A 27,847-nucleotide genomic window follows, 5' to 3' on the forward strand; every position below is an offset into this window, starting at 1 on the left:
GACGAAGAGAGAAAAGGATGCGATCCGGCAGGGAGACGAGGACATGAAGTATTTATTGAAGAGATGAGCTGTGACATAAGATAAGGAGTGACTCCGCCGTCCTGTTGGAAGATGAATGTCATTCCACCATTCAGGTCCCAGGAGGGAGATGAGTCAAGGCCGAGGAACGAGAGGAGAAAGAAATTCAGCCTGTGATATTTTCATTTTTGGAGTGGCTCTTTAATGATCTTAAAAATCTCTAAATGAAGACTTCACACGCCTGTAAAACTGATTAAGTCTACGGATGGCTTCATTTTGTAAACACTATCACGCTGTTGCGGATGCTCCAACCTTTGTCAACAACTTGTACTAACAGCTGACCAGATGTGTCCGAGGGTTTCAGCGTCTCCTAGCAACAGTGAAACGTTCTGGCCCTACAGGCAAATCTGAAAGCACGGCGCACATTTCTATACTGTGTCATTTCTAACTGTCAAATAATGCTGCCCACTGTAAACACCAACATGAAGAGGTTCTGTGTTTGTTCTAGTGGACCCAGATCAGCGAGTGCTTGAGCAAAGACCGCTTCCCACGGCTTAATCACGCCTTCAGCTGTTCATCAAGTCGCAAGTTGCGTCGGGGGGGGGCTCTCGGACGTGGCTACGGGGCCTCTTATCTTATCAGTCAATCGGCAACAGCACGCAGGAAATGAGACGCACAACAGTGATACTGCCAACAACGCTCATCTGTCAGGACACAGTGGCTCAATTACCATACTGTAGCACAAAGACTGGTACAAAACAGGCCGCGGCGGTGAAGCGGATAAACTGAACCACTGACGTTACACAAGCAAAGTCATTAGTCGTGTCCATATAGGGGAATGGGAAGCACGTCCGGACGAGAGGACGGTGTATTTGGTGTATCCGTGCAAAAAGATGGGAAACTTCTCGCAGCTCGGACATAAATCTGCATTTTTTTTCCAATCGCGTTTGTTTCTGACGCAGCCCCCTTCATATTACTGTACTTGTTTGCTGCCTCTGTCTGGAGGTAGAGGGAGGGAGGAGGGAGGAAATGTATAAAGAGGAAGACAGACGGAGACAGAAACAGAATGGGAAACAGATCCGCTAAGAGAGAAACAAAGACTGAGACAAACACAGAGAGAGAGAGAGCTAGGGAGGGATGCTGGATGTGTGTACTGCATCCCAAGGGATCACTTACTCAGTATAGACACAGTACTGGAGGACAGAGCACAGCAAGGGTTCATTGGCCAAAATCTCTCCTCTTTACACACACACACACACACAATCCCTCCAAGCAATATTCCTGTAAGCACTCGTCCGCTGAGAATAACCGCATTGACTGAAGTGGAGTCAATGTGAGAGGACGATAGAACGAGGGGAGGAGGGAGGAGAGGAAAAAATAAAAAAATAAATAAAACGGAGGGATCAGGAGGAAGCAGCAGGAGGAGGAGTGTCCACCTGGCCAGTGTCCAGGGGAATTAAACAGTCTGTTTACCGCTCTCAGCGCCTCAGCAGCGCCATGTTAGCCTAATGGCACGGACATGAAGCCAATTGATTTGTGGACCAATAGACCTGTCCCACAGCACAGGCAGATTACCTAGATCACTGGCTCGGCATCGAGTAGACATCGCTTCTCATTCGTGCCCCACAGGCAGCGGAATGTGAACAGGGTTTAATGTGTGTCTGTGCGGGCATGCTTGCATATATGTACACGTGTCCTTTGAATTAGAACATGAAACAACTGGGCCGGCTTGTGTCTGTGGGGGTTTATGCTCTACTCGCATACTGTCGCCGTCAGGTGAAAACTTTGGCCTCATTTATTATGTTTTTTTTTGTTTTTTTTTGGATGATGATATATGTTCCTCTATGGACTGGACCCAAATTAATAATTCCAACCAATTAATTAAAACCTGACAAAATTGGTTAAAGATTTGGTTTGTGAAAAAAAAAAAAACTCTTTTACAGGGCTGAGCAATCTATGATTTAATTGTGATTATTAATCTAAAAGGATCAGATGAAATACAGTGGTCCCTCGTTTATCGCGGGGGATACGTTCTAAAAATAAGCAGCAATAAACGAAATCCGTGAAGTAAGTTTTACAATTATTATACATGTTTTAAGGCCGTAAAACCCCTAACCACACACTTTTATACACCTTTTTACACGCATTTTGTACAGTACTCCCTTAAACAGGACACAGAACACATGTGCGGTTCTCCCTTAGCCAATTTCAGACGTAGAACACAATGCGCGTTCATACTGTACAGTACGCTGTAAAAAAAAAAAGCATGCAAAATTACACTGAAAAAAATCTGCGAAAAGTGAACCGCGATATAGCGAGGGACGACTGTAATGCTGCTTTTAGCATTTATTTATGTATCCAATGAATACTTGACCTTACAGTACTTAGACATATCTGAATTCAGTCTTGACGTAACGTGACAAAAGTGGCAAACAGCTATGTAGATGACACGTTACAGCAAAAATGACAAACTCCTAGCACGTTATGTCTGACAATTTGATATTAAACAGAAAACTTGCTGCCAACAGCTCAAGCCAACATTAACCTTCATCATTGCGTTGTCACTGAAGAGTGACATCACAGCTGGAGGTCTCAATTATGACACTGTTGTAAACACAAGCTAACGTTTACGTTAGCTTAGGCAGCTAACGTAAACGTTATCATTAGACTGACACTCCAGCTACTTCCCAGCTTCAATTACGAGACTTTAATGCGATGAGTTTAAAATCCCTTTAAACAACTCACTTCTGTCATGCAGTCAACAACCGCAGAGCTGCTCGCTAGCTAACGGTATGAAATTAACGCGAAGCAACGCCGGAGATCTTTTCCCCCCCGCTCTGTTAGTCGGTAAAAAGTTTGTTTCATCTTCACATTGGCATTAAGAGAGAATAATTAATTAATCAACTTTCAAATTGTGAAAACATTTTTAAATTTAACTCTAATCATGATTTTAATATAAAAACAATGAACTACTCAGCTCTATAGTCCAAGCAAGTATATATATTTTTAAATATTCGTCAACATACTATCATGTACCAATTTCTAAACAGGACAGCTCTAATGGATCCTTCTCAAACCCAAATTTGATTAAGTAATAAAAAAATGTCTGTTTGTCCAGCTAAAAGCTCAGGGTTCACATTAATAACTCACGGACAATATGCAAATATAACTGAAGTCGAAGTGGGTGAGTTTAGTGGGTAATATTTTCCCACAAGGATACACTTTTGTGGCATTAACAGTCTATATTCTTCCAAATTGAATGACACACTCAAATAAAAAAACCTTGCAAGCAGGACAATGAAAGACCACACACACTTGAAACTACAGTTGTCCATGTGTACGGCCGAGGAGTGAGAATAATTCCACATTCTCCACAGTTTTCACTCACGTCAGTGTCCGAGTTGATAAGCATGAAAATCCATTTATCTACAAAAGAACTGTATGGTCTATATTGGACAATGTCTCTTTCATGGTCCCTTGCAGGCCCTTTTTTGGTCCACAAAGCCACCCAACTGACTCCACCACGTCTGTAATAGGCCACATTCATTTGATATGGACACATCAAGGGAGATATTGCAGTGGTTTTGCCGTGCATCAACAGAAGTGGAAGCTGGTTCACAGAAGCAGCAATATGCTCTCAACATAAAAGAACAATGGGGACAAGGCAGATGCAGTTAGGCAGGCAAAAAAGAAAAAGAATAAAATACAGTGGACACCGTGCAGGCCTGGACATGAACATCAACATGTTTTCTAGGATGAGTGCATGGATGAGAAACCATATGGAGACGCAGCCAGGCTCAATGTCATTATCATTCATCCTTTTTCCTCCCTTTGAGAGTTGCTCTCCGGCGCCTGCAGCGCGAGCATGAGGACGGAGATCCAGATTTAGGCCTCCGAGGAGGAGGTGGAGGAGCCGTCAGATTACAGATTAGAAGGTGGGGAAGTGCTGGGATTAAACACGCCGCGTCGAGTATGGGTAGCCCGACTAATGCAGCTGAGGGCGTTGTCGAGTTTTAGTCCTGTGGATTACACCGTCCGCTGACGGAAATTGTTTCAAAGATGAATCTCTCCTGGAGATTCTTATGGAAACACTTTGCACGGTGGTCAATATTCACAGCTCATCTAATCCATATTTGTATAAATGAGGTTCACGGAGCTTTACAACACACGGCGGACACAGAAACCTCTGAGACGCTGGTATTAACAATGATGCTTACGTCTTAACCACCTTCTGGCTAATGCAGCTAATGAATGAGAAAGCACTAGTAGGCTAACGGCTCTAATTCTCCTTCACAGGCTATCATGTTGCAGCCCGGAGACAGATCAATACCATTTGCTCAACACACAGGAGGCCTGGGAATCTATAAAAGGGCTTTTATTGAGTAATTAAACACCCATTACTGTCCCGCGCAGCCAAACAATAAATTTGATCAGCCTCTCAGGCGCAGATCCAGCCGTGATTAATACTCAGTGCATGCATGACATAAAAGACCACAATGACATTTTGTTAAGTCCTGTCTTAGACCCCCTTTGACGGTGCAAGGGGGGGGCAGGAGTTCGGCTGCACACGGCAGTGATTTCAAGGTTGTTTTTGTGTGTGGACGGACCTTAACACTGTGTGTGTGTGTGTGTGTGAGGAGAGGGATGGTGTGTGTCTGCTTCAGCCCCCTTCGTTGGCATTGGATCCAAACCCCCAGCAGCACCTGCTGTCCCGAGGCCTCGCGTCCTCTGAGAAAAACTCCAAAAGTCATCATTTAAACTAAAAAAAATACAGTCAAGATACGACTTCATGTAGCATCTGCGTTTCTAAATGTCACTTTTATTATATTCTAAAATCATAAATATTCCAAACGAATGTGATATGAGGCTTAAAATACATATTAGACACGGCTTTGGAAATGATATGTGCTGTGTGCACGTGTAGCTTTATTTAACATATTTAACAAGCATGCCCTAAGCATATATGTGTCAAATTAACCTGTTACCAGATATAGAATATATACAAAGGAGATGTATGAAGTTGAAACTTTCTTTATAATTGTGTAAATGTGTCATTTTACTGATGCTTGATGAAGAAAAATAGAAAACTTGCAGGCACCGTGAAGGCTATTTTGACAAATACTTCTATTCTTGCATGACTTGAAGTATAAATAAAGCGTTTGCAGCACAGCGGGAGCACTATCATGTCACTGTACTATTCACCCCTTTCAGAGTGGCTAAAGGGTTGACTGTTTTTCTCTCTCTCTCTCTCTTTCCACCAATTTCCCAACGTCCCCTTTTTCTACACTCGCACAATTCAAAAACCTGTTACAATCCCATCCTTGTTGGAGAATATTTAGCGTTGTTGAGCCAACAATATGGCATCTGGGTGATTCTCCTAAATATGAATGGCCCATTCACGGGGCTCAATGGAGTCGCTTGGCAATGGCCCTTCTTCCCCTCCCTCCTCCATACTCAAAACAATATTCAGCGCAGCAGTCTTGGCACTTTTCCCCGAAATCAACAAAAGAGGAACTCGAAGCTGTCCCTGAAACCCTCAAAGCATTAAGCCTCTGTGAGATGCAAGTACTTGGCACAAGCAAAGCGATTTAACGACAATGAGCAAATCATACAGTGCTTTGTGAGATTTAGGGGATACAATAGCACTCCCGTTTCCAAAGCACACATTAGTAAGCATGTCATCGGGACCCCCTGGGGTATTTGAGCAGCCTGGAGGATTGTGTAGTGAAGAGGATAAATATATGTTACCGGGCAAGAAGACGGACCGCTGCCAACGCCTCCCCTCCCTCCATCAACCCATCGCGCAACATACCTCGGATTATGAGTGCGTGGAATACATAAACAGATTAATCGTCTGCGCACACAAACTAACCCGCAAACTGAACCCATTTGGCTTGTTAGGCGTATACATCGCAAACGCATCCAAAATCAATTTACCACCATTTAGCAGAGCTCAAGAGGTGCGGATGAGGAGAGGTTCTCGTCTCGCTTAAAAAAAAAAAAAAAAAAGAACGAGCTCCTGCCACGAAAACAAACACACACACACACACACACACACACACACGCGTGTGCAAAAAAAAAAAAAAAAAAGACTTGTTATAAATGTGCGGCGCTTGCAGCCATGCTGACCTCTGAGTGCTAAACAAAACCAACAACGGACAAGCAGACACCCACTCAAAAGTCAATACCATGCGTGCCTCCTCTTCCTCTTGTATGGTTAATGCATGATGCCAGGTAGGGGAGACAGACGGAGAGTAGGATCTCATTATACGCTGCATGCTATCATTAGCTATCTACCACATGTGTCCATCCTGCCAACAGAGTTGTACAAGCAACACCCTAATGCTCTCGCGCCTGCTTCCAGTGAGGGAGGGGAACTTGGCCCCTATGCACACACACACACACCATGCATGCATGTACACAATCACAGGTAAGCATGCAAACATGCAGGGCCTGGGCGCACACACACTTTTTTTTAAAGCATACTAAATATTCTCTGCTTCCAGCTGCTTTTCTCAGCTCTATATGATTGTAAACCAAATATCTTTATGTTTTGGGAGCTGTCGGCGGGCTAAAATAAGATATTTAAAGACGTCAGGTTGCATTCTGGGAAGCTGGGATGGCAGATTTATTCCATAATAAAATAAATAAAGTCGCAGCCCCTGATTCAAGGCATGACCACAGACACACAGTGTTTCACTGAAGCCAGACGAGAGCTGAAACAATTAGTTGGTTAATTAATAAGCTTCAGTTTCTCAGGTTCCAGCTTAAACAGGAGCATCTCCTGCTGCTCCAAGTTGTGATTTTTGACATCCCCTATGATGAATCAGAAAAGAATATCGGCAGCCTGATCGATGGCGACTGTGATTCGTCGCTCGCTTGTAGCCGTCCGACAGAAACGCGAAGCTTTGTGGCGGTTGTTTTTTTACGCTCTCGCTTCCCAGTTTGTGCCCATCTCTCAGAGGCCACAGGCAGCTCAGTGATGCTGTGCCACACGCCCAGCCACTCAACATCCTTTGTGTCCATCCCCTGGCAGCCTGCCAAGCTCAAACACACACACACACACACACACACACACACACACACACACCAATCCCTCGCACCCAATGAGCCATTGTTCATTAACGCGCATGCACACCTTTGCCGCGTCGCCTCGACCAAAAAAAAAGTGTCCCCCGACTTACTTGAATGATGCCTCGCTAATCAAGACGTTCAAACTGAGCTTGCAGACGTGGAAGGGGTTGAGGGGAGGAGGAGGAGGTGGTGGTGGAGGGTGGAGGGTGGTGGAGGGCACGGCGGGTAGCAGACGGCCACTATCTAGCCAAGGCTTTGCTGTTAACAAAATCAGATCATCCAAGCCAGAGCCAGAAAAGAGAAGAGCAGCGGCGGCGAGAGATTACAGTCAGATCCATCGTCTCTCCTCGCTGTCATTTTCTTTGGCCCTTGTAGGAAAGGAAAGAAAAAAAAAGAAAGAAAGAAAGAAAGAAAGAAAAAAAAAAAAGGCCCTCGTCTGCATCCCCCATCATCGGGGCCAAATGATTGGTGAGCGTCTCCGCATATCAATGCACAATTTAACTTAAGACTTCCATGGCAATAACCTAATTAGAAACGGCGCCTTCTCATTTGAAGGCACAATGTAAAGGATAAGCTGTGCGCCGCCATGTCTATTGAGGTCTAATGGTGCGGAATATTCCAAAGTGGAAGTTAGATTTTTTCTCTCTCTCTCTCTCTTTTAATAAGTCCTTAGCATATTTAACGCTTCCACATGCTGAATGTTTTAATATCAGCCAGAGAATCCGGGCCACGGGTGTTGGAGATTGCTGGTAAAGAGTAAAAGGGAGGTGAGCGGGGGTCTGCTTAAAATTCAGGAAAAAGGGTTCAGCGGATTGCAAAGAAGGTAGGAGGAAAGGGATGGAGGGAGGGAGGGAAAAAAATCTACAGCTTTGATTTGATTAAAAAAAATAATAAAATGACGCGTTACATAAACCAAAGAAACTTCAAACATTTGGAGGGGATTCGGAGTTCAAAGAAAGTCAGATAATGTTTTTAATGCTGGAATTAACATGGAAATGAATTTAGCTGAAGAGTGTGGAGGTGGGAAAAGTCCAGTGACACTGATCTCGGATCAGGTTTGGCTCCAGAGGTTCCCAGCTGTTAGTGAACTGAGCTTTCGTTCACACTGAAACTCACATTTGTGACTTTAAATGCGACATTTCTTCACTTTCATCTGAACAACATCACAAATCCAAAAAACACACACACACCCCTGATCTCTCAAAGTGTTGCCACGATGCATAAAAGCATTATCACAGTGTCGGGCATCACAGGTTACAGCAGGGTCCGCAAGCGCTAAGCTGGAAGTATTATTCCACCCCTGAGTCAGTCTTGTGTGGATACCCCCCTCGCCTTAAGTACACCCATCAGATTCTGACTGGATAATAACCAGTCAGCGCTGGGAGAAAGACGTGAGGGCAGGAGGAATATAATTTGAAGTGTGTGAGGGCGTGTGTGTGTTGGAAAAAACTTCAATTGCAACATGCGGAAGAAAACAAAAAACCCATCAACCGGCAACTGTCAGTCACAGCAACCCTCCTCCTCCTCCTCCTGCAAGGCAACAAAATCCCAAAACCCCCATTAAAGAACCCCAGGAAAAAAAGTGTAGTAGGAGAAGGATTGAGTGGATCACGGTGTCAAGGATTTTAAGGAATTGACGTCCACTCATCTACGGAGAGAGGAGGAACGGCGTTTGGGCAGCGGCGTTCGTTCTACCCGACAGCTGCCTGCCGTCTCCGGGAGAGGAACTTCAGATCGGCGAGGAGGGGCTGTCAGCGAGCATGCAGGGAAACACACAAAGACTCACAACAAGCCTCGCTACAGTTAGCTGACACACACTGGCCCCGGCACTGCCTTCTGGGACGGAGAGAGAGAGATCGAGAGAGAGAGAGAGAGAGAGAGAGGGAGGGGAAATAAGTGGACAAAGAGTGAAATAGATGAGAGAGCAAGGAGACAAGACAGGCTGACGCACTGTCGAGCAAACGTGGAGAGAGGAAGAGAGAGTGATGGGGAAGGAGGGGAGTGAGGGTGGCGGTGGTGGTGGTGCTGATGGTGGTGGTGGGGGGAGAGAAAGATGAGAAGACAAGAGAGAGAGATGGAGAGAGTGAAACAGACAGACAGGTCCGAGAGGGATTTGTTCTATTTGCATGCGCCGGGGGCTCCCATGGGGTCCGGCATCGGCTCGGCGAAGCCCAGAGCACAAAAGATAACACTTAACATATTTGCTAAAAGATGACAACCCTGGGCTGGATCTTGTTTGAAGAGGGGCCCTTTTTTGTCAGACAGGAGAAGAAATCCACTGATACGGACGCAGCGGAGACTAACAAACGTCTCACTAAGTGTGTGTGTGTGTGTGTGTGAAGAAAAAAAAGCACAATATTTCCCCACATCGCCTTACATCTGGCGGAAGTCCCACGGGGGGCAGGCTAGATCGCACACCGGCGGTAAAACAGCTTTTAATGGTAAACATTACAGACTGATAGAAAGTGTCAGGATAATTTATTTATACGGCCCCACTGGGAGTAGCTTAGCCACCCTCGCAGCACACACACTCTCTCTATTCATTTGAGGGAAAAGTCCGTATTTAGATAAATAAAGGCAAGACCAAAGCGCTGCCTGTTTGTAAAGCTGCCTCTCTTCCCCCCCACTCTTCTATTCCTATTATCTCTCCTCTCTCTGTCCCTATTAGCTGTATATCGGGGGGCTGCCGGAGATGTGAGGCGATATGTTATGTGTATAATGAGGGGGATTATTGCTACTGTCACTGCAACAAGCGCAGACAGCGGATGCGGAGGGACGGATCTTAAGCCGGGGGACTGTAGCAAACAAATAGACTTAGAGGAATAAACAAACCGCCGAGGATCTACATTATTTACATTACACACCCAACCGACACACACACACACACACACACACACACACACGGCTGAGCCTGGGTTTCCTAGAGTGTTGCACGAACTCACACACACACACACACACACACACACACACACACACACACACACACCTGGATTTCTCTTATTTAACACAAAACAGCGGTGAAGCGAGCTGACAAGTGAATGAGGCTCCGTCACCTGTCCTAAAAAAAAAAGCTGTGGCGTTCTATGCATCGTGCGCCCTGTTTCAATGTGTGTGTGTGTGTGTGTGTGTGTGATGGAAAATGTGATGACAACACCTGAGGTTCAGAGGGAAGCGGTTCAAGTTCGACACACACTTGCACACACACCTTAAAAACACAAAAAGGATTCACAAGGTAGAAAATGCCGCATGTGAGAGGAGGAAACAGCACATGACGTGAAGGAAATAACAATGTGTGTGTGTGTGTGTGTGTGTGTGTGAGTGAGAGAGAGAGATCAGAGGTGAGAGGTCGAGTCCTCGCTAATAAGTGCAACAAAAACCAAGAATGTGCGATCGTGGAAGTTGCTCCTGCGCGCGTACAGAAAGCACTTTGTGTGTTTTTTTTTTCTCTTTTCCTCCCAGCGTGATTATTCAGGAGAAAACTATCCTCCTCCTCCTCCGCCGCCGCCACCACCGCCGCCGCCTCTCGCCCGCCTCGCAAACGAGAGGTGGGATGGTTATTTTCAAATTTCAACAATCCACCATTGTTCTTACACGTGAATGTGGAACACGTTTCCTCGCAGCTTCAGCAGGAATCGGCTTTTTTTTTCTCCCTCTCTCTCTCTTTCTCTCAAAATCTGAATGGAGCCAGGTGGAGTGTGTTCTTGCAGCAAGTTGTGGTCATTAGCGCTGCTTCCTGTTAATATTCACACACAGGCGTGATGTTAATAATTATCAGCTTGAACTTAATAAAGTAAATATGAAATAAAAGTGCAGCTGATAAACATAAATATGCATTTGGACTTTAGCGCTGATTAAGGCCTGCACTCGTTCCGATAAACGATGAGTGAACGTGTGTGTGTGTGTGTTTTTTTACATCCGTTTTCACGGGAAAACTGCACTTTGCATCGTGTGTGTGTGTGTGTCTGGTGTGTGTATGTGTGTGTGTGTGTGTGTGTTTTTACATCCGATTTCACGGGAAAACTGCACTTTGCATCGTGTGTATGTGTGTGTGTCTGGTGTGTGTATGTGTGTGTGTGTGTGTGTGTTTTTACATCCGATTTCACGGGAAAACTGCACTTTGCATCGTGTGTGTGTGTGTGTCTGGTGTGTGTATGTGTGTGTGTTTTTACATCCGATTGCACGGGAAAACTGCACTTTGCATCGTGTGTGTGTGTGTGTCTGGTGTGTGTGTGTGCGTGTGTGTGTGTGCAAAAACAAAAAACACACACACATGCAATCTATCTTTGTGACGTGCAGGTTTGGTTATTAAAAAAAAAAAAAAAAGAGTTGAAGAAACAAAATTTAGGAGCAGATTTCCCACATCCAAAAAAAAAAAAAAATCTCATTAGCTGCTGCACATGTGTAATTTAAATGTAGCCCACTTATTATATTAATTACCAGCTCTGTGTGTGTGTGTGTGTGACAGAGGGTTGTGTTAATATGATAGGAGATGGAAAATAAAGCTGCAATTTTGAAATTGAAAGATTCCTCCCACAAAAAGCACATTTCGAACAGCCAGGCGAATGGTGTGAACGCGCACACCAGTGTCACACGGTGTCAGCGATGTAAACACCTGCTCCCGAACTCACGTGTGCATTTATGAAACATCCATAAAAACATTTTTTTTTTCCAAAAAAGTAGGAAGTTTTTTGAACCTACCATAGACGCTGCTGCTGCTGATCATCTCGTGCTGAAACAAGGAAAAGGAAGATTAATTAGTGTTTTTTAAAAAAAGAAGAAGAGGAAGAGGAAAGGATTCCCCTCTCTTTAACAAAAAAAAAAAAAAAAGGGATTTACATTACACACTTTTTTTTTCTGCGTCCACCTCTTGTTCGGATTTCAAGCTGTGTGAAAGGTGGGCCCTTCAAGCAACTCAATAGGAGAAGCATCTAACCTACATGCATCTCATTAGAAAGTGGAGCCAGATGACAGCACACACACACACACACACACACACACACACACACAAATCAACTGGTAGCAGCAGCACACACACACACACACAAAAAAAATAAATAAATAAAAATAAAAAAGCTCTGCAAATAACAAGTTCAAATCTCTTGATGACGCCCTAAAACATCCGAGCCTTTAAAAAATACATGCTGCCGCGGTGACATTGGAGCCGCTCTCCGCACACACGCACGCATTTTTGGGCAACTTGTTGTAACCGTATCGCCGCCTGAGGAGAGAGAGAGAGAGAGAGGAGGAGAGGGAGGAGGAGGAAAAAAAGCGTCCGTGTGCATGCAAGTTGTGTGTTTTGTAGCCTCGTCTTATAACGAGAGAGAGTATGCCGCACAGCCCGACACACACACACACACACGCACGTACGCACGCACGCACGCCTCTCTCTCTCTCTCTCTCTCTCTCTGCGATGGATCCGTGGCGCAGGTGCGCTTCTTGCGAAATAATAATAATAAAAAAAAAAAGAAAAATCACACTGAGATGAACGATCACGAAAAAAAAAAAGCGATCCGCGCAACTTAAATCACAAAGTGCACATGCATTATTCCCGAAAGAAACGGCGCAGCTCTCCGGTACAGACGCGCAAAGCCCTGGATGGAGACAGTCTGCCCCTGACCACCACTCTCGTCTAATTGCAGACGCAGCGGATCCCCCACACTACCCCTCTCCTTACCTGCTGTTTTTTTTCCTCTTTTTTTCTTCTTTTCTTTTCTCTCTCTCTCTCTTTCTTTCTTTTTTTTTTTTTTTTTTTTTTAGGTCGACCTCTCACGTGGAGGTAGGGGGGGTTAGGGTCGCATCGATCCCGGGGATGAGGGGTGGTGGTGTTGGCGGTGTTCTGTTGATGAGCGCGCCGCTGAGGTTAAGCCGGGTTGCTGCTTGCGAGCTGCTGAAACCATCCCAAGTTAACGCAGGAAACACTGACCACAGCCACTGCCATGTTGGAATTTCACCAGCCCTGAACAGCTGCTTCTCACACTGACCAGTACGCTGACGACTGCGCATGCGCGCAAAGGGGTAAAGGGAGAAAGAGAGAGAGAGAGAGAGAGAGGAGAAGAGGGGAGGGCGGTGGGAGAAAAAAAAAAAAAAAAAAAAAAAAAAAAAAAAAAAAAAGAATCTTCAGTTGCAATTATTGCCCATAAGCTTATTATGTGCGTCTGGTTTGCATGGCAAGGTTTGCACTGTGAGTCCAAAATGTTGCAGAGACATGAAGCATTAACAGGGGAAAGTGTTTTTTAGGAGGCAGAGATAGAATGAGGACACGCCGAGGAGCCACCGCACTGCAGGAGATGTGCACTTTAACAAGTCACTTCTGCTGAATTTGGCCCAAAGTAACAGATTAAAGGTGAGACTGACATTTTTTTTTTCTCCTTCGGTGCTTTTACACCAAATATTTCTATATAAAATGCTGATTTTTCTTTTTGTGTGTGTCGAGGTGTGACCGGGAAAGCTGTTTGGATGTTTGGACATTCTAAGGATCCTTAGAAGCAACCTGGGCGAAGTGTAAGTGAACACGGAAGGATGGATGGTGGAGGACGGTGGCGGTGGGTGGTAGGGGGGGCCAAATCTGCACACCCGCCTCCGCCCGCCTTGCCCCCCGAAAAAATCTCGCCGCAGTGTCCCCGCGTATCTTCCCAGTGATAATTATAGCAGCAATATGGAATTAGCAATTGAAGCCCTAATTAGAATGAAAATGTCCCAGTTAGCGAGTTATCAAAGCGTCAGCGGGGAGAGAGCAGCTTTTAAACAAGACATCAAAGATGGAGGAGCTGTCAGTTCATTGTTTCCTAATCACCCCCACCTCTCTCAAAGTACTCCTTCTTAAAGGTGGTCCAATCGGATTGCAGGTGGGGTTATGAGACGGAGGAGGAGGGTAGGGGGGGGTAAATCGTGCACGGGGTGCGACCCGCGCTGAGGTCAAGGCCCCCCCCTCACCCCCTCCGCACGTGCACGCGCAAACATGATGCCCTTGAGTCAGCAGCGAGCGGAAGATTCTCCTGCAAGGCCTGAGATCAGCATCCCTCTCTCTCTCCTCGTTCTCTCCATTGTTTTGCACTAATTGTCTGTTTTCTTCTTCTTCTATCAATTCATTAAATTCGTCAAGCCTGTGATGCAATCAAGGATTTGTTAGCTCAATTAGAATTGATTGAAAACTCGACTAATCGCCGTGTAAATAGCTTTGCAAAAAGAAACCCCCCTCAAAAAAGTGTTGTTCTTTTTTTTTTTTTTTTGTGTTACGGCGCTAATTATTAGTTAGTAATTAGAAAAGGCCTTAAATTAGCGTCTTTAATGTTTAAGTGAGAGAGAAAACAGGCCTTTGTAGTGTATCACAGCGCGCGGATACATCAGCGAGCGCCGCTCTCATTTACATACGGAAGCCAAAAGGTATAATTCAAGTGTGTTGAATATGCAGTGTTGCTATAAAAAGGCTCCCCACATTGATATGGAAAATCTTATGTGGAGTCACAGGGACGCTTTCAGGTTTAATTCGATGACACGTTTTTCTGATTTGTGACCGACGCAAACTGCATACGTGTGTGTGTGTGGGTGTGGGTGTGGGTGTGTGTGTGGAGATTTTAACGGCAACATAAATCTAAATAGATTTTAACTCATTAGCCATTGGAGAGGTAATGATGTAAGTCTGCCACTAATGAGCTTAAGCTCTTAATTGAATAGGAGGAAGGAGGGGGGGGGGTTAAGAAACACACACACACCGACACACACACTGCATGGACACCCACACAATCCAAAGTACACAAAAGGATGCACACACACACACACAACTACAAATACAATCCCGCCTCCTGTGTTCGTATGGGGTGTTTTTTTTTTTTTTTCCTCCTTTCTCCCTCTTCGGGGTCATGAGGGAGGAGATGTAGGGAGGGAGGGAGGAAGGTAGGGGGGGAGTCATAGTCACATGACCAGCTAAATTTCAACTCCAGTGCCTGCGGACTTCAGTGTCGGCCCTCATCACTTCACCACTGCACTTTTTTCTTTGCACACACACACTCCAAAAAGAAAAAGACAAACAAACCAGATCTCGCCCCCCCCCCCCTCCGTGTGTTATTTGTGAAATCACGGCTCTAAATGAAGTACAAGCAAAGAGAAAAAAAAAAGGGGGTTTTCACAATAAGAGCCTAATCAAAGGACGTCACGCTAATCAAACCTCGACTCCGAATGTTCCATACTCGCGGTATAAGAGGAAAAAAAAAAACATGCAACAAACCCCCGCCGCTTTGATGTCCCCTCTCCGAGACACATTTCATATTTTTTATTCATCTCTTCCAAATAATTATCAGCACTTAACCCGTCATGTCTGCCAAGACGTAACGACGTCGGAATCAATTTGGCTGAAAGAAGAAAGCTTATAGGATAAAGTGTCCATTCTTTAGAAAGTGCACAATACATCGAGGATAGTCCGTGTTCCCCTGGTAATACAGCCTATGAAAATGATGATATCCAATTTCTTAGTGTCTTCTATCAAATATACCCTGATATAAACAAAGCCCCAGTGAATGGGGGACAATCTCAAAGCAGGAAATCCAGAGGGAGACAGAGGGGAGATTAGAAAAGCCCAGACAGTGTTTCCAGTTGCTCAGATAAAGAAGAGGAGGAAATAATGTACGGGAGGAAAAAAAAGACTAGGATGAGTCGTCTTTGCTCAGAGGCTATAGTGTGTGTGTGTGTGTGTGTGTGTGTGTGTGGCCAATCCACTTTTATGAGCCCAGACTAACGCCCTGATGGGACATGGCGTAGATTTGAGCAGAGCCTATTGAGCATAAGCTGCTAAATTTGGCAATAAAGGGAATGTGATTTACTGTAAGCTCCAGTGGGCCGAGAGCGACGCAGCCGACGGCGTGCACACACACACACACACACACACACCTGAGAGCATAAAAACACACACACACACACACACACTAACAATAACTCACTCACTCTGTTACTGTCTCTTGCTCTCTCACTCATTCTCCCCGACACACACACACACACACACACACTCACACGCACACAATGCGAACGCCTGGCCGCCTTTGCCTCTGAGCCCCGCACTCTCGCGCAAGCCACTCATGCGGCTCAGCGGCAGTGACTTTGACAAATAACCAGGAAGTCCTGGTGTTGGCTTAAAAACTCCAACTTGTTCAGTTGCAATTCTGCATTTGTCCTGCTTTAATGGCTGTGGAAGTGGCTTTGGAGGTAATCTGTCAGTGATTGATTAGAGCCCCGGACAAATCCCCCTCACTGAACGCATTGGTAGGCTGCAGGCCCGCCTGCTATACTGTGTGAGAGGAGAAGACAGGAGGATGGGAAACGTGGTTCTTCTCTCTCCCCGTGTGTGTGTGTGTGTGTGAAGTCGGCAGCAATTCAAATGGCAGCAATCACCTGTACATATAAGAAGCCAATAGATAATACAGGATCAATTTCAAAATAAAATACAATCTCATTCATTTTTCCATCTGACCTTATTTGTGATGACATCATAAAGGCAACATTTTGTAATATATACACTAATGCCAGACCTTACTTTGTTAATACTAATGTATATATGTATATATGTATGTATGTAATGACTGTGGGATTTTGCTGGGGTCCGCCACAAAAAGTAGATTTTTAAAAAAAGAAATATGTCATTTTTTCCAGTGGACGGAAAAAGTTCAATTCACTTTCATAATCAAATGAAATGAAATATATTGAAGTAATGACAGCTGATGACATAAACAGAACACTTCTTCCTCGCTGACCCACCACCCCGCTCGGGCCGGTTCTGACACTGCTGAAAGTCACAGAGCCAAAAACAGCAAATATGTCAGACTTTGAATTAAATGATGATTTAATAGTGCAGCTTTGAATAAAGTGGAGCCAAGGAAAAAAGTTTCAAAGAATAAGTAGGTAAAAAAAAAAGCTTATTATGAAGGACGAAGTGTCTTCTGTCATTTATATTTCCATATATTTGAAGTATTATTAGTCAAGCACCTCTAAGCAGCATTTTAATATTGCCGCTGGAGATGATCTAACAAATTACTTATATAATAAAATACAGTCATATTCATAGTTCATCTTATATATCTAAATTTCATCTGATTCCATGTGGAGGATTCTCCTCAGGCAGGAAATACAGCAAAAAAACAACAGCAATTATCCTCCATATTACAAGAAAGAGACGTTTTATTGGCTGCACAGATTTAATCAATTCTTACATTTCAGTTGATTACACTTCCACGTGATGTAATCATCACTTTATATATATGCGAGTTGATGCATATGGAATAAATGAAGCTGCTTATGTTGCTGATAAGTAATCAAGGCGGAACAATAATGGATTCAGATTTGTGTTAAATGGAAACGTGTAATATGGAAATAACGTCCGTTTAACATTACCCAGAATGCTCTGCGATATCGCCGTCTCTTTGCAGATCACTCGGGAACTCGTTTCGCGGCAAAGATTGTTTTGTTTCTTCATCTTTCCCTTTCATAACCCGAGTCCTTTTTGCCAAATATGTAGAGGCTCTGACCATGAAAATGTTTAGCATGAATCTTAATATCACTTAAGTGATAATTATTCCGCTCGCCACAAACCTGACTAGCAAAATGGAATTCAATCAGAGGCTGCGCATAATGACAGTCATTATGAAAATAATGAATAAAAAAGTAATAATGACATCCCTGTCTGTATTCAGACCTCTTTTTCCTCACATCTCCATGGTGATCTGAATTATTTATTTATTTATTTATTTTTTCAACTCTACATTCTGGCTGGCCCATGGCCGCTTTATTCACATTGTTTATGGTAAACCAAGCGTTGTGTGGTAGCTCTATGCTTGGACTCATTTAATTAACCACTTGAGAGGTGTAGCCGAGTCTACAGTAGTCCAGCGTTGTCTCCTGCAGTGGTGAGTGCAGGGTTATTGTTGCTGACCAGTCCATCTCTCAGCAGCTCACTGCAGCTCTCTCTGTTGGCTCTTTGAAATGAGACAAATCTCCCTCCGAGTAAGAATTTGCCTTTCCACCGCTAATGTGAATCAACGTCTGACAACCAGGAACAATATAATTATGAGAAAAACATCTCACCGGGGTTGTGGAGGAACAGATTACACATGCTGGGAATCACTGGCTGCTGCTTCATTACAGCCTCTGACAGCAAAATGTCTATTTCACTTCAGATTCTACAGATTTATATTAACTTAATAACTTACATATGTCCATTATTATCATTATCAAGTGTGCGTCTGTATCTGTGTGTCGCTTATACGTGTGTGCATTTTCTTTCTTACCGTCCACGTTCAGGAGATGTGTGTGTGGTGGACCATGTCCTTGAGGTTTACTCTTTTGATTCAATAGCGCTCCACATGGATGGACTCAATCAGATACCTCAAACCCAGTGAAGGGTGATGTTCAATGGAGCTGAAGTTACACTACGGCAGCTCCTCGGAGAAAAGACGGCCTGGTTCTCAGACTTTGTTTACATGCATAGACACTTCTTTTCCCCCCTTGTAAAACCACAGAGATGCTGAATTTTAAGCGCGTAAACAAAGCCATTCCGACTTGACACGAGTCGTCGCTGATAAATTGCTTAATTGTTGTCAATGGCACGGAAACGTACCGGAGCAAACAACATATTTAGATGCATTTCTTGCATGGTTGGAGCATGTGAGATTCGAGGCTAGACTTAAAGCAAAATCCTCAACTGTCAACCCGGTTTTAAAGCTTCATATTTAAATATTTAAATCATCAAAGATGATCACATCATTTACTTCTCCTGAAATCAGATTTAGAGCAGATGTAAAGCTTAAAAGGGATTGGAGGGATGTCAGCAGATACAGCTGCAGTTAGCTGTAGAAATCTTTTCAGTATTCTGTCCTGTCTCCCAAACACTTACACGCAGTTCCTGAACAATAACTAAGGAGGTCTGGGCAAAGAACTTGAAATGGCCAACAGGGTTTCTGGCCCTAGAAGCCATTACTCCTTGAATACCTTGAGGATAATGAAACTGGGCCAGGGGAGAGCGGAGATGGAAAACTGTGCTGTTGGAGTGCACTGAGCCATTGCACATTTCTGTTTGAACCCATAACACTGTGGCCATGTGACAAATGATAGCAAACACAGAGCCGGAGACACTCGGAGAAGATTATAGTCTGAGTTCAACTAAAACTCGAAAAAGGTGCATTTTCTTTTTCTGGTTGTGGGATTTCACTGTTCACGTTATGTTTGCAATCATTAGTTAGCCCAGTTCAGCCGACAAGAACCTATTTGTATTTCTGCAACAACCTGTCAAGTCAAATAACCTGAAGGGAATAGTGTGATATATGTTCATTTGTTTTTTGATTTTCTTCTGAAATATGAAGCTACAGGTGCACCCTGGCAGCTCACCTGGTAGAGTACAAATGGCAGAGTGTGTGTCCTTTGCTGCATGTCATCCCCTCTCTGCATACTTTCCTGTCTCCCTACATGCTATCCTATCAAATAAAGACATTAAAGCCCCGAAACTGCACTTGAGGCTGGCTCCACAACTGAGTCAAGTCTCCATAAGTCCCCATGTTAAAATGTGAAAAAGCCACAACACTGAGCTTCCCAACAGCCCTTTGGAAACCTGTGGATGACGTCACGGAGACTACATGTTTTATACAGTCTATGGTACCGACATTAGCAAGCTAAGGATAACTGGTGTCCACTACCACAGCATTACAGCTGTTTTTGACTGTAATGCAATTGTGACAACCAAAAGGGTCCTTGAAAATGTTCAATGATGGCTCTTCAGAAGCCTGGGAGGTACGTCACGGAGACTACATCCATGTTTTATACAGTCTATAGCAGTGTTAATTTCGTCAAACGAGATGAAATATGTTCGTCAACGAGCCTTTTTCCCTTGACGAAGACGAGACGATATAATGTTCTGAAAACACTGACGAAAAATGTGCCAATGTGCGACGAATAAAAAAAGACGAAAATGTCATGCAAGAAATAAAAAAGAAACAAAAACCTCCTTGTTGTTTTCGTCTACTATATAAGAAACAAAGCAGCATCCATTCCTGCTGTCATGTGTTTGTGCCAGCACTTCTTTTACTGTAGCAACATCACGGCTACACGTTTGAGATCCTCTGGCTGCTCTCGCACCTGTGGCTTGAAAACAAACAGCATGCAGGAAAAACGCGGTGTACGGACAGCACAATCTAGAGCATGAAACGGGTCTTAGAAGTCAGGCCCGACCCGGCCCGGACCCAATAGAATTCGACCTGAGCCCAGCCCGGCCCGTTTTGATTGACAGCTTTGTAGAGCTTGAACCCGTTTGCAGCCCGACATTATTAAAATGTGCATATGGCATAACAGTCAAGAATGAGTCTAGCCTCCCCATTAGTGCTAAACACTAACAATGATGGACTCTTAATTTGAACATTTTAGTAAATGCAACTGGCATAAAATCAATTTATTTATATTGAAATTTAACAATTGCATGTAGAAGATGACAGAACATGTCATAATAGGGTGTACCTGCTATTAGTAGATTAAAAAATGAAATCAAGTGCATATTAAGTGTGTATTGAAACAACAGACAAGACACTTAGCAAAGTTGCATTGAAGATGAATTCATTCAATTCAATTCAATCAAGACATTAAATCAATGTGTTAGCTGTGGAACACAAGTGAACTGGAATTAATAAACAACAAAAAAATCCTGAAATAAATAGAAGAAGACTAAAATGTTTTGACTACAACTGGACTAAAACACCCTGTGTTCACGTTTGACTAAAACTGAACTAAAACACCCTGTGTTCACATTTGACTAAAACTAGACTAAAATACCCCGTGTTCACGTTTGACTAAAACTGGACTAAAACACCCTGTGTTCACATTTGACTAAAACTGGACTAAAATACCCTGTGTTCACGTTTGACTAAAACTGGACAAATATTTTGAGACTTTTAGTCGACTAAAATATGACTAACAAAAATGATTTGTGAAAGACTAAAAGTGACTAAGACTAAGAATGAACTTTGAAACAAGACTAAATTGAAAAATGGGTGACAAAATGAACACTGGTCTATAGCTACAGTGAGGAGACCATTACTGTAAGACTGTAAAAAGTGGGAAACAGCCTAGTTTTCAACAGAAAATACATATACAACATATATACACTAAGAAGTTTTAAAAAGTTGAATTTCTTTTATCTGTTTTTAATGCTAATAATCTCCAGGCTGCATTAGACAAACACAACATGAGTAAATAACACAAGTCATGAGGGAGGACATAATCTATTCTTACAGTAAAATCCGAACATTGATCTCCTCGGAATAGGGAAATAACTTTTGTTGCACTTACAGCATGAAGGACTACCCAGACTATTTCTGCTGCGAGTCACATGTCAATTTGTGCCAGTGCTATCTGAGAAATCAACATTGGCTGGGAGCAGACTTCCTGATTGGTCATTTTGAAGCCGAGAAATACGTCTGCATGTCCTGACCTCTGCCCGTTGTTTCTTCATGCTCTGCTGTATAACAAGACCATCACAGAGCATCCGACGGGAGACGGGTCTCAGCTGCTCGCACTCTTATCAGAATGGGCTGCGCGGACCGAGGCGCCTCGAGGAAGTATCAGTAAACAACGCTATAGGGTTCCAGTTGCTATACGCTCAGGCACTCATGCAAAATTCAGCACTTTGTATGTAGACTGAGACGGAGCCAAGGCAGCAGGCAGGGGTTATGTTTTAACTGGTGAACCTTCAGAACTCCACTATTCCCTCTCTAATTCGGACGGAAGTGTTTGCGAATTTGACCTGAGAGCGCGAAACAGAAATATTAATTGCTGCACTTATACATGAAGAAACTCAAACAGCTGCTGCTATAGCTCCAGTTATCTCTCGCAGTCTCTCTCTCTCTGTCTTCCTCCCAAGTCCTTTAATGGTGTGATCGCCCTTAACTCCACTGTAAATCTCTCCCCAACGGCTTATGGTTCAAATTAATGGCCCTGCCATAAGTGTTTGAATTTCATGAATTGTAATAATACTTACATCACAAGACACATGAAGTCATGTCTCCCTCTCTACAGTGGAGATATGATACATTTTAGAGGGATGCACAAAGTGGTCCCCTGGTACGGTAGTGATGTATTCTAATAGACTGTGCTGGCCAACCCCCGGGTGCAGATATTCATGATTCATATTTGAAGGCTGCAGAACATTTAAATGGGACATTAAGTGGCGTGGAAGATTAAAACACTGTTGGCTTTGTGGAATAACTGGGACGTTCACTGGTCGGGGTATTATGCCTCTTTTCTTCTTTCTGTTTTGTACCGGTATCCGCGTGTTCTGAGCAGTCAAAATATATCAAAGTGCGTCTGAATTTTGAATTTGTTTCACTTTTTATGTAAGGTAATATAAATTATGATAATGCTCCAGTTATTGTGCATATTTTATAGAGAGGATAAAAATGGCTGTGGACAAGTTTGTGGCCACTGGGGAATGCAGTTCCCATATATCCATATTTAGCCTACAAACATAGGATAAGGGACTTACTATCAGCCAATAGCAATTGAAGTCATCATTCAACATTTTCAAGAACTGTTTTAGTTGTTAAAATTGCATTACAGTCAAAAAGTGGCAGCTGGCAAGCTGTGGTAGTGGACACCCTCATTACAGTTGTCATGAACGGGAAAATTATCTATAGAGACCAAAACTGTTTTTTGTACCAGGCTGTAAACATGTTTATTTCTGCTGTGAAGTTGGACATTTGAACATGGGGACTTATGGAGACACTTCTGGAGCCAGCCTCAAGTGGACGTTTGAGGAACTGCAGTTTTTGGCACTTTGGCCTTGGCTTCATTTCACAGGTTTGCCGCTTGTTTAGCACTGATTCCCAGTGGCTGTTACTTTTTCGCCCGTGTTATATCAACACCAGGTGAGTCATCGGCAGCTCGTGCACACTTAGTGCTGTGGGGGTTTATCAGCCTCCCAAAAAAATAAAAAATAAATAAAACGCTTGGAGAATAAAAATGCAGGACACACTGTTAGGAAACTAAAGGAAAATAAATAAGACTTACATTTCTTCTTTTTGCCTTCCTTTAATACAATTTGGACCCAATGAGCACAAACACCAAAGATAAATATATATTTCAGCAAAAATATATTTACATTTCAGTTCTACCTTCTCTGAATTTGTACTGGCACTACAGAAATCTGACAATCTGTAAGCCACGAACCAGGTTAGGAAATGGACAAATATATCCGTGTCTGTCATAATGATCTTACAACTCTATCTAGCCATTATTAGTATAGGTGCATGTTGTGTGTGTATGAGAGCGAGTGCGTGCAAGCGTAGATGTGTGTGTGTGTGTGTGTGTGTGTGTGTGTGTGGCGGAGCGCGAGGACAGACTTGATGATCCCCTGTCTCCCGGTGACTGTGTGGAGCCAGCCAGCCGTGGCGAGGCTGCCATAACTACCAGTTGAGCTCTGTCAGGGAGATGACCCACTCTCTATTCAACAAGACCTGCCACCCTGACAGACAGACGGACGGACGGACGGACGGGCGGAGAGCATGACGGACAGTGAGACAGGCGGGCGAGGAAAGACAAAAGACACAGCATGTGAATATTTTAACTCTCCACTGAATCCGAGAACTCGCCGTCTCGCTGCAAACAGTTGAAAACAGGAAAAAAGCCGTAGGTGTAATTGGACCTCAGCAGCGCAGGTCAGGGAGTCAATGGTCTTATTTGAGGGCTAACACCATTTAAGACTAATTTGAGACCGTGTGTTATTGTGCCTTTAACTAAGTTTCTAACCTGATCTGTATAGAGGTTCATTGTGCTTTTAAAAGAGACCTGCTGCCCTGCAAAAGGCCATCTAATGGTTTTTTCAAACCCACAGTATTACTTTAATGTACTGCAGATCAAAGGATAAAACAACCGCTCCTCCAGATGAGGAAAAAAAAAAAAGCTGAAGTGCAGAGAAAGATTTTAGATTTTCTTTACGAGAAGCCCATTTAGGTTCTCACGGTTACCGATGATTATAGTCTCACCAACGATTAAAAGGCACTTAAGCAAAAAAAAAAAATCAGAGCCCGTTTATCACGTAGCTTACCTCGCATGTTAAAAACACGCGGTATATTTCGCACGGCGATAAATGATTAATGTAATGAAAACACATTCACCGTTTAAGTTGAACGCATTACGACAGTAAGTTTGTAAAAGTCTTTCTTCAAGTGGAATTCTCCGCATTAGCGCGACCTTAATTGGGTTTCTCATTACAGAGCAGGAACTCCCATGTAAGGGCGTGCTCGTACCGTTTGTGTGTATTCGGGCGCTTGTTGCTTCGGCGTACCCGCGCGAGCCCGTGCGTTCATTTTGTCATCGGTGTTTGTGTGCGCGTACCGAGGTCAGGACCCGGGCTGGAGGCCCGTCCCTCGAGATCTTGCCTCCAGCGTGACCAACTAACACAACAAACAATTAAAAACCACCGCTGCCTCGCCCCCTAGGGCGTTCGGCTTCATCCAGCTCAGGTCGGAGAGAGGAGAGGAATCGCTGCTGCGCTGCCGCACAAGATTCCAAACTAAACCCTCGGTATCTGGTCTATAACGATGCCGGGCAAACGCAGAAGATGGAGAGGCAGAATCGATACGGCTACAGCCTGTGGACCAGTGTGGAGACAAGGGGCTATTATTAGGACGTCCTTTCTTTACCACCTGAGCCACTTACACACTTAGGATAGTCACACACACACACACACACCACTCCTCCTCGGTCAAAAGCATGTAAGAGCAAATGATGCTTGTTCCGTATTTGGATGAAAAGCCAAATATTCACATTACAAAATCAGCAACATGTCACGAAAACCGCTTGAAGTGAAGCAACGCCGCTGCAAAATTAATCCCAACTTTGAGAGCAAACAAATAATTCAGACTCGGTGGTGTTGCCTGATGCAATACAAGACAGTGTCTGCTACACAGAGTGGGGCCTTATGTCCAAAGCCAAGTCTGTTTGAATTAAAGGATCTGAATTTATTAGCGCCGTGGACACAGTTAGTGGAGCAGCCAGCCAGTAAGATAACCAGTCAGCCAACCGGTTATCTCCCTGGGCATATGCTGTGTCCACTGCTCCAGAGCAGCGCTGTCAAAGCCATTGTGAATCCTAATGATCATAGTGCATCCCAACCGGTCAACAAACACACACACACACACACACAGACAGAGAGAGAGAGAGAGAGAAACACTCCCCGGTCTTCGCTCTAGGGGTCCTGACAAAACAGGAGACGGCGGGGACTCGTCAGAAGACAGCGATGCCGGTGCGCTCCACCTGCTCACTGATTCTTACGCCTGGAGGAGCCTGAAGGCACTGCCATCACACAACCTCCCTGTCCATGGCACACACACACAAATCGATAGACACACACACACATAAACACACGGATGCCCACATTCTTACACACACACACACTGTAGATCCAAAATGCACATATACACCCTGCTCCCCTAGTCTCCTACTTACTTACCTCCCACCTCTTTTCTTCCCTAGCATCCTTTCCCTCATGCCCCCTCCAATCCGACCCTATCCATATCCTGTTGTTTGTCCTCCTCCCTCACCTCCTCGTCACCCCCCCCACCCCCCTAGCTGCATGAAACAACACACGCACACACACACACCTACACACACCCTCACCTGTCAGGTAACATCAGAGAGGGGGAGAGTTGAAGAGACGTGACAGCGCGCTGAAGGAATCGTGTGCCAGGAACACAGACCTCTCTCCGTTCACCTCGGCTGTGCTGGAACACAACGAGAGCTCCAGCCCCTCACCTTTGTTAAGGATCAGACCTGTTTGGAGAGCTGCTGGAGAACCTCCAACAGTCAGAGCAGAGAAGACACGCTGAGCAGAGGAGGTAACATATCTGTGTGTGTGTGTGTGGAGGGGAAGTTCTGATAATCAATAGGCACAGAGAGTAAGTCAGAGAGGAGGAAACGAAGACGGAAAAGAAGGAAAGGAAAGCATGGGGTAGGGAGGGCCAACACATGCAGCCCGAAGGCCTTTTCACTATCCATCAAGTTCAACAAGTTGGCCCGAAAGCTTGCAGCTGCCATATGTGCTGAACCATTTACACAGTCAAGTCCAACAAGTCAGCAGCAGCCCGGCAGATTATTTGTTGGAGAAAAAGCAGGAAAAACTTCAGCGCTGTTCCAGACACGGCTAATGGTGCTGCACTTCACGTTTCTGGGGCTGTTATTGTTGATTGGTGCTGTGTCTTTTTTTTTTTTTTTTTTAGACGTGGAAAACATGGACGAGGTTATGTCGGCGGTTGTGTTTGCAGCAAAGAACGACAAGAATTTCTTCAACTAAATGGAAGAGAAACAGTTTGTCACCTGATTTTTAGTTTGTTTTTATAGAAATCATCAGTTTTTATTTATTATTTTTCTTTCAGCAGCTAAAAACATCAAATGAACACAGTCATATTACTTTAGCACACCGGTTCTCAAGAACCACTGGTGGTACACGTGCTTCCTTCAGTGGTATCTCTGAAATATCTTCTTTTTTTAAATGAAATAAATGAATTTAGAAACATTTATCAGGGTCATAAGACATCATATTCAAGGATATCCAACGTTCAGAAGCTGATATGTACAAGACCACATCTACCTTTCCGTGTATGGGGCACAGGGAATGTCTCTGAAGTGACTGATTTCATTTGGCAGACCAAAACTACCCTAAACCTGGCCTAACCGGAGTAAACTCACGTGCATGTTCATGCAGTAGCCTACATCTGTGACAGGGAGATGGTGCATGGAGGTAAAATGAAGAGAAGTAGCTCTGTTCGAGATTTAACTTTCCTCCTGTGTGAACCGTCTGTGGCTGAACAGAATCAGCCTGCTGTATTTTAACGTCTGTCATACCGGTGGTACTCAGAGAGCCGAAAATATCCCGAGATGGTGTAAGAAGAAGAAGAAAAAAAAAAAAGCTTTAGTGAACATCGAGTCATTTCGATGGTTGACATCCAACATGAATGCACTCGTTATTTTCCACGAGGCTGCAAAGCTGCAGAGATAGCCGCTTCGGTGTTGAATGCACAGCCCTGAAAATGTTGAATGAAATGAAATTTTATGTCGGAGCTGTTTTTGTCGCAGCTTTTGTGTTTTGTCAGTTGAATTGCAGACGAATTCATTTCATTTAAGAAGCACTAATGCGTTATTCAGGTCATTAAACAAGACTTTTATAATTTAGATTCGACTGGTTGACAGATTTTGTAACACGTTTTTAAATTTCTTGATTCCAGGCTGAAAAACAGGTTGTGAACAAATATTTTTTTGCATCTTTGCACACTCATTTAAACCCACGTCTGAATTTAGCCGTGGGCTCTTTTCGGTAAGGCCTTCTGGGAAATGTAGGAAATCAAACAAAATACAGTACAAGTAGAGAAAGCTCGCCTCTTCAAAGGCCAAAAATGAAAAGATAAGTACATAAATGAGAAATTTTCTGTAATGCAGATCACAGACTGGCTGTATCTTGACAGTGACAGAAGAGGCTGCACAGAAATCAGATTTCTCTTGTATACACACACACACAACATGCACGCAGGGTTCATGGTAACAGCATGCACAGACCTGTAAATACTTCAGTATCTTTGGAATAAATTGAAATAGATCATTGAAATGAATGTCATTGACCCTGTGACAGATTGGAGAGCTGAGGGGGTCTTCCTGCCTTTCCGCACACAGTGAGGCTGATATAAAGCACACATGACCATGGAGGAGAGGACTATAAAGAGGAAAAAACTGGCAATATCTG

The 27,847-nt window shown here is 44.0% G+C and overlaps 1 protein-coding gene across 2 annotated transcripts in view; it reads right to left on the reverse strand.

Moving 5' to 3' along the window:
* Positions 1–26,628, reverse strand: part of LOC104926394 (fidgetin) — a 46,095-nt gene extending 19,467 nt beyond the window's left edge. The window contains exons 1-2 of one of the 2 annotated variants that reach the window (XM_027291814.1): positions 25,732–26,628; positions 11,791–11,821 (exon numbers count right to left, since the gene is read on the reverse strand). In XM_027291814.1, coding sequence (XP_027147615.1) covers positions 11,791–11,815 — 25 coding nt within the window. In that variant the 5' untranslated portion in view covers positions 11,816–11,821; positions 25,732–26,628. Of the gene's footprint in view, positions 1–11,790; positions 11,822–12,766; positions 12,774–25,731 lie in introns of those variants that run through there. The other variant, XM_027291813.1, reaches the window with a different exon arrangement.
* Between the last annotated feature and the right edge of the window lie 1,219 nt (positions 26,629–27,847).

This window comes from Larimichthys crocea, chromosome XIX (assembly GCF_000972845.2).
Source record: "Larimichthys crocea isolate SSNF chromosome XIX, L_crocea_2.0, whole genome shotgun sequence".
Lineage (NCBI taxonomy): Eukaryota > Metazoa > Chordata > Actinopteri > Sciaenidae > Larimichthys > Larimichthys crocea.